The 12689-nt window shown below is 32.3% G+C and overlaps 1 protein-coding gene across 2 annotated transcripts; it reads right to left on the bottom strand.

Annotated features, from left to right (window-relative positions):
* Nucleotides 1-3729: 3729 nt before the first annotated feature.
* LOC105128739 (serine/threonine-protein kinase 38-like) lies at nucleotides 3730-11344 on the bottom strand. 2 transcript variants are annotated; one of them, XR_842939.1, is made up of 15 exons: nucleotides 11001-11344; nucleotides 10630-10902; nucleotides 10371-10545; nucleotides 9705-9788; nucleotides 9374-9615; nucleotides 9031-9253; nucleotides 8603-8682; nucleotides 8337-8421; nucleotides 7608-7739; nucleotides 7399-7512; nucleotides 7256-7303; nucleotides 5803-5887; nucleotides 4675-4731; nucleotides 4286-4523; nucleotides 3730-4166 (listed from the first exon to the last, which is right to left on the bottom strand). XR_842939.1 is itself a non-coding variant. In XM_011030537.1 (14 exons), the coding sequence occupies exons 2-14, from the start codon at nucleotides 10851-10853 to the stop codon at nucleotides 4387-4389; spliced, it is 1686 nt and encodes a 561-aa protein (XP_011028839.1). In that variant the 5' UTR covers nucleotides 10854-10902; nucleotides 11001-11344; the 3' UTR covers nucleotides 3735-4386. The 2 variants fall into 2 exon arrangements, 1 of the variants encoding a protein (XP_011028839.1); XM_011030537.1 differs by having other exon boundaries at nucleotides 3735-4523.
* Nucleotides 11345-12689: the final 1345 nt, after the last annotated feature.

The following is a 12689-nucleotide window of genomic DNA, read 5'->3' as shown; positions in this document are numbered from 1 at the left end:
AGGAGTCATCAAGCACCGCTGATCCAGTATTTTTAGTTAATTTCTACTGCTGCCCTAATTAAGTTTGAAAAAACAGGGAGAGAAGATACATGGTATTTAATTAATTCATTGTGTGTCCACACACACACACACACACGTGTGTGTGTGTGTGTTCGCATGTTAGGATTAATTACATACATGTGTGTGTGTGTCTTTCACTTTCAATCCAGACAATTATATCTGAACCTACGGATGTGCCCATAACTGGTTCCTGAATTCATACGTACTGCTTCTCACTAATTAACGTCATGGCTTCGCTGGCCATTTTTTTACGGAGTTTGATATATATACAGAAGGCTTGCATTGCTTAATTAGAGTTTGTTTAGAAGTACTGTGATGTTGTATTTTAAAGTTATTTTTATTTAAAAATATTTTAAAATAATATTTTTTAATTTTTTATATTAGTACATCAAAATAATTTAAAATCATTTAAAAATTAATTTGAAATAAAAAAATCAAGAATTTTTAAAATCACAATTATATTGCAATGCAAAATAGGGTTTTACTTAGTGAAGAATAAAAAATAGATATATACTATTAGCTTTCAAGTAAATTAATGAGATAGTTAATGATGTATGTCCATCCCCAGACATGATAGGCTCCCCAAGAATTATTGTCTTAGTGAAACCATATAGTAGATTTTGTTTTTTTAAAAGGCATTTGTTGAAAAGAGATGTGCATTTTCTACTTATAAGTTATTAAGGCTATTGTCTCTTAGTCGAGGTGAGATAATAATATTACTATAGCTTTCAGGTGAGGGACTTGGGTAGTCACACATGGCTAACATTTTCACATATGATATTAATAATGATGCGTGTCTATATTTATATATGTAGGCCTTTTCAAAAATATTGTTCAACTAAAACAACATAATAATAAAAAAATCAGCAAGATTTTATGATCAAATATGAGATTTAGAAAGATCATCAATAATATATTTAACGAGGCATGATGTGTAATTGAGTTATGTGATGTTGGGTTTAACAATTTACTAAATTCATATATAAGTAATTTTAGTATATACATAAGTCTATAATTATTAAATTTATATGTATATGGGTTCAATTGATAGCCAAGTTTATGGACAAGGACATTCACCTTGCCTGTGGTTAAAAAGATTTACTTGCTATATTAACTTATTAATTTCAGATTTTTGAGTCATCATTTAAAAAAATAATTCCGAATGCACCATAGAGTCATGCTATTAAAACCAATTTTTTTTAAGTGTTAATTATACATGAAACTGAATTAATGTATCGAACCAAAAACAAAAATTATTCTTAATCACTTAAATATATTTAATTCTGAATATTAAGGACTAAGACCTACTAAAATATCATACAATCTTCAGTTGATTATTATTGCCGGAAACCAACACCAACCTGTAGTTCAAATGGAATAATGTCAAAGGGGCCTGTCAAACCTTCAAAACTTGCTCTGATTAAAGGGCTGGTCAATCGGTATTGGCCTGCTATATGAGTTTTACAGTGAATTCATCTTTGCTTGAAACCCTAACACAAATTCCATTACTCTATAGCCACACTTTCACTCCGGGGCTTGGTGGCTTAACCTTGGAAGATCACCGGCATCGCATCCGAGCATGCTTGTTGTTATAACTATTTTTTAAAATATTTTTTATTTAAAAATTTATAAAAATAATATATTTTTATATTTTTAAAATATTTTTTTATATTAGCGTATTAAAATAATTTAAAAATACTAAAATAATATTAATTTAAAATAAAAAAATTAAATTTTTTAAAAAGTATTTTTGAAACCAAAAGCATATCAAATTATCCCAAATTTTGTCCACTTGCTTTGTCAATTAAACTAAAGTATATTGATAGAAACATGAAACAATAAATGTTTTTCCATGTTAAAAAAACATATTTAACGTTTTGTGGTCTCGGAATAATGATATTAATTTCTTAAATTTTCCTAATTCTAACCTGACCCTTCGCAAAGGCAAGTCCTTGTATGCTAACGTATGTAGTTGGCCTCTTGAATCTCCATCGACCCACACAGACATGCATCTCAGCGTCTTGTTGACACCAAGCTGGTAGAATTGAATCCAGTTTTGTTTATTTTCCCGTGGCTTGAACGGTCCTGATTTTTCTAAAAGAAAATACTGAGAAATTATCTGCCAGAATGGCCGATCAAAACGCTGAAAGTGTCTGCAAAAAAGATCGGTCAAAACGTCAATGTTGGTCAAGAATTAATTAATTATGCAAATTACAGGGCCAAGAGTGGATTAAAGTGGAGTAATTAGTATACTTAAAGCGATAGATGATGCGACATTCGATTCCAAATGGGCATAATATCGTGACAGATGGCACTCATGTGGTGTCTCTAGACCCACCACGGCGACGGAGGCAAGTCATAAGTAGGGGATTAATTATAAATTGACCTGATGACGCATAAATCGATATCCAAACTTTTTTTTAAAAAGGGGCCTGACAATCATATTGTCACCTAGCGGACGCTTTTGGAATTTACCTTTACGTCGTTCATTCCTATTTAAAATAAATTCTCAAAAAGTAAATTGTTTTTAGGTATTGAGAAATGTTATAAAAAATAAATTAAAAAATATTTTTTAATATTTAATTATATTATAAAAATAAATTAAAAATTAACTTATTAATATTTTTTCATCGAATTTATTAAAATAACAAGAAACAAATCTTACAAATTAAAAAATTAAAGGTGAATAAAGTTGAAAAAAGTTTAAATTCATAAATTATCTTAAATATAGTTGAAAAAAGTTTAAATTCATAAATTATTTTAAATATAATAAATAATAAAAAAAATTAAATCTATAAATAATAATAAAAATTAAATTTAATAAAAAAAATAAATAAAATATGATAAAATTAAAATAATAATAAGTAAAATTTCATAACTTATTTTAAATAAAACAAGTAATAATAAAAATAATAAAGATCGAATTTAATAGATAAAAAATGATAAAAGAAAAGCAAATAACAATAATAAAAATAGAAACTAAAGTTACTATAAAAATTAAATTAAAAAAAAAATTAAGGGATGAAATTAAAAAAAATTTAAATAAAATATATATCAATCAAAAGTTTGAGAGCTAAATTTGATATAATTAACAAATAATACAATATTTTTAAATTTTTTATAACATTTAGAAAGTATTTTCTGCTCAAAATAAAAGAAAAATATTTTTTTTAAAATCAAGTAATTTTTTTTATTGTAAAGTATTTTTTGTTGACTAACTTTTCTAATAACAAATAAATATAAAAAAAATTTAAAAATAATTTTTAAAAAACCACTTTCCAAGCAAATAAAAACTTTGTTAATGTGAGAATCTATTACTCCGCTTCTTACACCCTATGTTTTTTCTGATTAATATTTTTTTGTGTTTTAAAACTATTTTTTAAAATAATATTTTTTATTTTTTAAAATAATATATTTTTTATATTTTTAAATTATTTTTATATACTAATATAAAAATAACTTTTAAAAAATAATAAAAATAATATTTTAATATAATTCCAAACTAAAAATTCCACAACATCTCTGAACATCTTTTTGGAAAGTTGGCACCGTCATTATCATGTCCTCCTTTGGAGACTAATTTTGTTGCTCTCCATCCAGTTTCCAACAAACTCAGATTGATTGTCCTTGATTCACCGAGTGAAGAACACATGTAGGACCTGTTATATTGGACAAACAGCAATAAGATTAAGGCCCTTAAAGTAGAACAGAAAGTTATTCAATACATTCATTGTTGTTGTTCTTCCATGCATTCAGATTTTATGGCTCCTCAAATCTATATATACACTCGAGCCTTTGTAGCAAACAGCAGTTTCAAGGAAGTAGCCACTTGGGCTCTAACTACACTGGCAGCAACACTACTCGTTTAAAGGAGAGGTCACGGGTTTAACTCCTCCAAGAAGGCTCGGCCAACTCTTTAAAAAAGGGTTTCGAGGAAGCTCAGAGGCGAAAGTATAGCTTGAATCATTAAGAAGAGGAGCTGGAGCACATTCCAGGAAGGAATAAAGCAAATTTCTGCAACAACTGAGCACCCATCACTCATTATGCAGTGCAGCATCTCAGCAAATAGACTACACAGATGTTTTTTTTTTCTTCCTATTATCAACCTGAAGAACACATGTAAACATATACATGGTACGTGTTAGCGTGGATTTGTACGTCCTGCTATATACTGAGTGAATTCTTATTTACTATTTTTTTAACAAATAATTAAAAAAAAATGCACCGCTAATTGCCTAAGGAGAGCTAAAGCTGAAAGTTGCCTCAAAACCCAGCACTTCAACTTCAAATAACTGTCAACATCAACTGCGAATGCAGAAGGTACCATCAATGAAATCTAATAATGGTTTCATTCTGGTTTCGAGATACTTCTAGTCGTGGAGGCAAGAGGTTCAGAAAGCTCCCTCGAGAAGTCTCATCACCAGGGGCTGTAACTGATGATTCTATTGCCTCCGACTCGCCTTCTGAAAGAGTAGAGCCAAAAAGGTTGAACAAACAGCATTACAATTTACAATACACAAAATTATCTGACAGTCAGGCACATGAGAAGGGAAAATAAAGGGTGATCATGATGCATGTTTCCAAGAAATAGATTGGGAATAGGTATCAGCCTACCAAAAAGCGACTTGATAGATGGTCTCTTCAGCTTGGTGTCTTTCTTCTTCAAGTCAGCTATAGATGAGAACAAATTGAAATCAGTAGCCACTAGAAACAATAGAAGAACTGGAAAAGCAATCAAGCAAGATAGCTAAACTAAATTCCAGGCATCTTTTGTAGGAAAATTCCAGTCACTCGGTGCCCTTGCTGTCTCTAAGATGATATAATTTGAAATATAAGAGGCGCATCTTCAAGGCCAACCTATTTGCCTTGCCCTTACATCTGGCGCTGCAAAAATTATGCGCTGTGTGTGTCTGCGATTTGCTAAGCACTTTAAGATTAACTCAAGCATAGAGAGACGTGCAGAATCCTTGCAAAGTTTGGCTAACTTTTATTAAGAATAGAATAATGTAAAAAAAAAATTAAGAGATACTTTCTGAAATTCAAATCCCTTTATGAAGTTTGTGTTGCCAAATCACAAATTCTCTTAGTTGTCCTTGGATGCTTACTGATCCAGTGAGATCCCACACTTGAAATGAATCAGTTCACCAAGAAAGTCGGTTCTGCGTGCTTAAGAAATCGTGTTGCTGGTACTTTAGAAGTGCCATTAATGACTTGGCAAAGCTTCAAAAGATCCAGTTCAAGGCCAAGCAACAGTTGCATAATTTTTAATTTGCAGAACATGAAATGGATATAGGTACAAAATGAATGTGTACGTACCATTAACTTATCTAAGTTTAAAATCCCGTTCAAATAAAATCCCATTCTAACTTAATATTTCTTACCACATTTATGTACAGAACATATATGGCACCATTCCCTGAAAAGTTTAGTGCCTTTTTCCTCTTGCTAAGATAATGTTTGATATTGTGATTATGATTGTTTTTCAATTTATTTTTTTAATTAGAAATATATTAAAATAATATTTTATTATTATTTTTTAAAATTTATTTTTGACATTAGTATATCAAAACCATATAAAAAAAATCATTTGAAAAAAAAATCAATTTTTTTAAAAGCGCAACATACCGTATAAACAAACAAGATCTAAATAAAGTGTTAGTTTTCATGCACATAATTCAATAGATACCCAAATCAAAACCATAACCAAGTGTTGCAATGCAGTTGAAAATGTTAGAGAATTACCCATCCCCGGAACTTGATAGTCATTCACAATTTCGAAGTTCTTGTATGTATAGCCCACAAAATTGACGTCCTTAGATGAGAGCATCTGCAATATAGATGTCAAAAAGTGAGGGAAATATAGGTCATCTATGGTTGGGTAATTCATGATGGTTTAAATTAAATATCACTGGTTGAGAAATGAGAAGCACATGTGGTTCCAAATATAGATCATTTCTCTTGCACCAGTTGCTGCTTTAAATTAAAAGATTAGATCATGATGGTTTTAGCTGTCCTTCCCGATTTGCATTGCTGCCATAAACATGAACATCTCACTGCTTCTCTATGTATTTTTATACGACGGGTCCGATGTTGTCTAGTTTATTCGGTTCCCACTTTTAGTACCTACTATTGTGTGTATGTAATATGCATGCCAGTCTCAGGGAGAGAGAAAAAAAGAAGGAAACAATATGAAGGAAAAAAAAACAAAAAACCCCCCATCTCTTATATTTCTTTTGATTCCTCTTGGTGTGATGAACATATATAGTTGGAAATATTCTAGGCTTATGAGTTGCCAGTGGTTTTTTATGAAATATAATTTCTCTAAAGTTTTGTAGTTGTATAGTAATTAATTACGAGATAGGGATATAAATAAGATCTTTGAATTATCTGCCATTATCGTGCATGCTTGGTTTAGCATTAATTACTTGACATTGTCCAAAAGGACTGAGAGTTAAGAATTTAATGTCGTTTACACATTAAAAGTTATGCGTCCAAAATTCACAAATCCTATCCATTGATTCCATTCTTATATTTTAGACTCCAAACTTTTAACTTCTAGAAAAGCAACTTCAGTAACAGCTCCTAACTATGAAAAATAGTTCCCTTGCCCTACTATTAGCCTGGCACTCAAAGGACAAAGCTTGTGCATGCTGTCCTTTACCAATAACAGAAAGTCACAAAAGACTCAAGGAAAGACTAGGGAGCATTGCATTTTGATCCCCATCAAATCTTGCCTTCAATTTCTTGACAATCAGAAAGGCCTTCTTAAACAAATAAAAAGCCCAATGCAAAGATGGTAAAAATTAAAAAGCAACTAACTATGACAGATCTCCAAAAACATACCAGCAACTTAACTTGTCATTGCCCCACATTCAGATTCCAATGGGGAAAAGGAGAGAAAAAAACAGAGGAACCCTAGACACAATCACATGGACTACATGTGGCTAGAATTCTTCACCATAAGAACGCTAAGTTACCAAGAACAAAACTCATATGACACTTGGAGCAGAGAAAAATACAATGCCTTTGATTTTCTCTGCGTGTAAAAATGAAATTTTCTAATTTGCTGAAGAGGAAAACTTTTTCATATTCAAGAATCAACCACTTCACAGCTTGAAGCAACAAAAATAAATATACTGAGAGATAATGGCACTAATAATCCCATATGTAAATACTCTCGAAGACTTAATCTGACCTTTCTCCATGGACCAGTTTTTGATGTAGTTTGAGGTTGGTTCTCAGACTGCAGAGCCAAAAGCACGCAGAAAATATAAGTATACTGAGCAACAAGCACAGATAATTCACAAACCCTGATAAGAAATTAAGAGACGTCAATACCTCTTCAAATTTTTCAAAATTTTGGGTATCCAAATCATCCTTGACCTCAGGAATAAATGCAGCTTCCATCTGATAAAGCTTATCCCATTCCACACCATTAAACCATGGATGAGCCTGTAAAAGGAAGAGGCAGGAATGTAATTCTTTTTATTTGCAACTAGCTTACTTAACATATTCAAGTATTCAGAAAAGGACACAACATACAACACCTTTATTTCATCTGCGCCATTTGTTCCCAATCTGTGGTCGACATTACATAAGAGTTTGCTAGTAAGATCTTTTGCCGCTGGAGATAATTTTGCTTCTTCTGGAAATTTCAAATGTGTTCTCCAGTTTACTATCTGCATAAAAGGGAAACTTCACAGCATTAACTTATTACCGAATTGATATTTACTTACTATTCTTAAAACCCATAATATTAAGTATATATCAGTAGCGCCCCATTAGGATATTGATCCAATCAGGAAAGCACCCACAACCTATGTAGCGTAAAAAAACCTGCATTCATATTAACCAGATTTAAAAACAGAAAAATCATTGGCTACTTTAAATATGCTAATTAAACTATTCAAAAGGAAAAGAATGATTAATGGTCGAAGATGTCTATGCCCCAAACATAGATCAACTGTATCATGCAACCTAAAAGATTTACCCGAGTAAAACTATGGATCTTTATGATACAAATGAGATCCCAATGATAAACAAGTTGGGTCAGAAACAATAAAGTACAGCTATGGGTTCAGTTTAAAATTAACCAAAACTAACAGCAGAAATTCCTAATCTATTGCTGTGTGAAATTTATCTTCGAAGAAATAGTACAGGCAAGAGACTTAATAAGCATGATCTAGAAAGACATGCAAGAAAGAATTGTACAATCAAAGACAAGTAGATGCAAGGTTGAAAACAAAAACACCAATCACCAATATATCTCACTTTACCTTCCTACATGTTGACAATGGTTCATCTGAATAAAAAGGTGGATAACCCACAAGCATTTCATACATGATAGCACCAAGTGACCACCTGCAAATAATAACTGTAAGTCTCGTAGCCTAAACTACCTTGAAGAAAACTAGTGTATCTCCAGATATGCAGCAAGCGTTGGTAACAGTTGAAGGCTTAAGTTATTTCCCACCATGGAGTCATCAAAACTTTTTGTAAGTAATTTATTTCCATGCCCATCAGAATATACAGAACTACTAACCAATCACATTCCATCCCATAACCTTTCTTCAATAGCACTTCTGGAGCGATATAGTCAGGTGTACCGACAGTAGAAAAGGCCTGCAGGACCCAACAACAAAATTTAGACAAGGAAAAACAAAGCCATATCCTTTGATCTTCAAAAAACATGCTTAAAGCTCACACACCACTTTATAAAAGCCAAAATAAAGAAGCAAATTCTCTTCTAGAATTTTATTCCATAATCCACTCAGGATTCATATCTTAATTGAGCACAACTAACATTCTTTCATTTTTTAAAACATGTTCTTCAAATCACCAAGGAAGAGACAAGGCAAATCAGAGAGACTAAAGGATCCATTTAAGATTTTAAATTGATATGCCAAGTTGGAATAATCAGACACACATGCATAGATGGAGATTTCAGACATGCGATGGCAGAAAACTTACAAGCATCCTCCTATTCTTTTGCCAATGTTCCAATTGCTCTTGCTGTGTGCGCCTTGGAGCTGCTGGGCGTTCTTCATTCTGTGTAGTCCCATTACTATTGTTGTTTACTACTGAAAAGTCTCCTTCTTGGATGGTACTGCAGTCCAATGGTTTACACAGTCCAAAATCAGATAGCCTCAAGTGCCCATATCTATCAAGTAGCAGGTTGTCGGGCTTAATATCCCTATTACATGTGATGCAAAAACAAAAATAAAGTTAATCCACATTTAACTGGCCAATACATTCTCATTGGCCTAAAACACCCCAAGATAAAATTATTATTATTTGACATTTAATTACAAACCTATGGATGTAATTATGCTTATGGATAGATTCAATAGCCAAAACTGTTTCTCCAACATAAAATCTAGCTTCATCTTCTGTCAAGGTATCTTTTCTCATAAGTAAAGTCATCATATCTCCACCAGGTAAATATTCCATGATAAGGTAGAGAAACCCATCATCTTGAAAAGAACAGTACAGTTTGACAATGCAATTGCTGTCAACCTCAGTGAGCAGATTCCTTTCAGCTTTAACATGCTCAACCTAGAAAAGATTGTGATGCCAACTCGTAATAAACAAGGGTAATAAACCTTAGTCATATATATCATCAAGCAGGCCAGATAAATGTTTACCTGGCCCCTGCGCAACATCTCTGATTTCTTAAGCTTTTTCATAGCATACACTTGGCCTGTTGTTTTTTCTCTACAGATTCTGACCTGCCCAGGAAGCAAACTTTATATCAACCATAAGCTTATAGCAGAAAAGCAACTGGCACTTGTAGTAGTTCCTATAAAAACATGAGCAAATGGACGTAATAGTTAAGAGAATCACTCATTCTCAAAGCTTGGACACAAAAGAGAAAAGGAATTACACAGAATATATGACTTTCTATGTTCTTCTTGACTAACAAATCGCATTTACGAAACACAAGCATAACACGCAATCACAGCTAGGAAAGAAAAAAAGTAGCTATGGAAAGCCAAGAATTTCCACATCTTCGTCTAATTCATGAAAATGCCTAGTGTACATAACGGGACAATGTGATTATTCACAGAGCAGATTATATAAAATACAAAAATAACACAAAAAATGTTCATTTTCACAGAAAATCATACCGGCTACAGCTTTTGAAGCTCCACAAAGAGATGCCTCAGATATCATCACTATCCTAACATGCCAATGGCAAACACATAAAAATTCTAAATCTAACACTAAAAAATTCAGTACAAATAGTGCGAACACCCATTAGCAAACCCCTTGAGAAATTACGTATAAAAAAAGAATGGCAGTATGCATACCTCCCCAAACGCACCCTTGCCAATCATTGTCAACAATTCAAAATCATCAACACCCATTTTATGCCTCTGGAGGCGCATGTATTCAGTTTCCTTCTTCTCCAGGAATTTAAGTAAGTTGCTCTGATCTTCCTCAGACACATCAGCATCCGCCAACTTCTTTTCCAATGTCGTCCGTCTATTAAAACAAAAACACATTCAGAAATTAATCAACTACATCATCGCATCAATGTAAATCTTCAGTCAATCCATTGCATCATACCGTTCCTTCCTCTCTTGTAGATTCTTCATCTGCTCTTTGTAATGATTCTCAATATACCGCTTAGCCGCAGCAACTTTCTGCTTGGTGACATTGGAATGAGCTTCCTCATCCATTTCCAATATCGTCTCTTCATTATCCTCATCACCTCCCTCCTTCCTCCTCGAAGGAGTCCTAAACTTCTCTCTCGGTTGAAATTTTTGAAACCAACTCCGTGCTGAATCCATTTCACTTCTCTCTGCTACCAGTCATCCCGCAATTAAATTAAAAAAACATCTGCATCACAAATTTAAATTACAATCATTTCAGAGAGTTAACAATTCAATTTAAAGAGAAGATAAAAAAAAAAAAAAACAAGGCCGAGATCTATAGACCTTAAAGAATAGGAGTCGATCAATGGAAGAGAAAACGAAAACGATTTCTAGCAATTGTTCTGCAGAATTCTAGAAAGTACGGGGGAGAAAAAGAAGAGGGAAGAAACAGAGAAATCGGATTACAGCCAAATTTGAGAGATATGAGTGATCCGCCAAGGAGAAGAGCGGCATTTACGGTGTAGTAAAACTCTATTTATCGATCAATACATTTATTTGATCCTCTTGCTTTGCTTTGTATAGATAAATATTTTTCATAAATCTTGATTGCAATATTTTCTCTAGCTACTGTGAGCAGTTTCATTGCATTTGCAGCAGGCCAGGCCTCACCAGACCTTCCATTTTATATACCTTTCCTTATAATATGTTTATTTGTTTTTTTACACGGTTTTGTCAGGGCGTGTTGATGGGTTAGTGTTTTTTAATTAAAATTATGTTTTTTTTTTTTTTATAATTATTCATTTATTTTTAATTATAGTGCATTCAAATTACCAAAAAAAATTCTTAAAAATAAAATTTTAAAAACACTTTAAAAAACATAACCATAAAAAAAAAAAATTCTTAAAAATAAAATTTTAAAAACACTTTAAAAAACATAACCTATGATAAAAAGAATATAAAAAATAAAAACAAACGAATAAAACATAAAATAATAGAGACATTTTAGAACAAGCTTTTCTATATCAATGTTACATTAATTACTTTAATTAGATCAAATATAGGCTTTAATCAATGATGATGTCCAGCTATTATACTCATAATTGCCTTATTAATGCCTAGCTTTCCTCCCTTTAACTTCATGAAATGCTCATTATTATACTCATAATTGCGTCGTCTTCCTAACACGCACTCTCCACATGAGATGATGCGAAGTGAGTCGTAAACTAATACATTAAGCGGACATAACAGGCAGTTTCCCCCCCTTCTTTCAGCGGGTACATCGCTGTATTTAAAGGATATTCGAGGATATGATTATTTTTAAAAATATTTTTTATTTAAAAATATAATAAAATAATATATTTTTATTTTTTAAAAGTTATTTTTCATATTAATATATTAAAACAATTTTTAAAAAGTAAATTCAAAATGTAATCAATTAAACTATAACTATTAAAATTAAAAATAATTTTCTTGATATTGACTTGGTTGGATTTTGTGGCCGTGCAACCGCATCACTAAAACCCAGATTACTCAAGAATATTTGAGTATCCTAGAATTTTTGAGTCAACCCGTTAGCTTGACTGATATTAACAACTAAGTTAGGAAAGGATGAAACCGCAAGAAATAGAGAATATTCCGAACCTTAAGCTTAGTTTTGGAAAGTGTTGCTGTGGATGGGGTAGTTGGGTGGGGAGTTGGAGAAACATGGACATCAAAAATGACCGCGACCAATAATATGGCAGGAAAAAGGATAGCTCTCTCCTTTCCCGCCCCAACCTTTTTTCTGCAAGCATGCTTGCCAGAGCTTCAATCTTGATTCTTCGGCCCACCCTTGCTGCTCTCGCTCTCATTATGCCTTCTACTCCACAGCCTAGAAACAGGGATCCCACTTCAAGCTTGAAGTTTCACCTAAAGCACAACTACTACTACTACCAAACTCAAGACAACTAAACAATTGCAATGGCTGTCTGCATCATATTGAATCGACACCTACTCTTATTAAGATCTAATTTCCAGATATTCCATTGTTAA

The sequence above is a fragment of the Populus euphratica genome, unplaced genomic scaffold, assembly GCF_000495115.2.
Source record: "Populus euphratica unplaced genomic scaffold, PopEup_1.0 scaffold11.1, whole genome shotgun sequence".
Taxonomy (NCBI): domain Eukaryota; kingdom Viridiplantae; phylum Streptophyta; class Magnoliopsida; order Malpighiales; family Salicaceae; genus Populus; species Populus euphratica.
The sequence above is the reverse complement of the archived record's forward strand: the minus strand, read 5'-3'. Positions and strand labels throughout refer to the sequence as shown.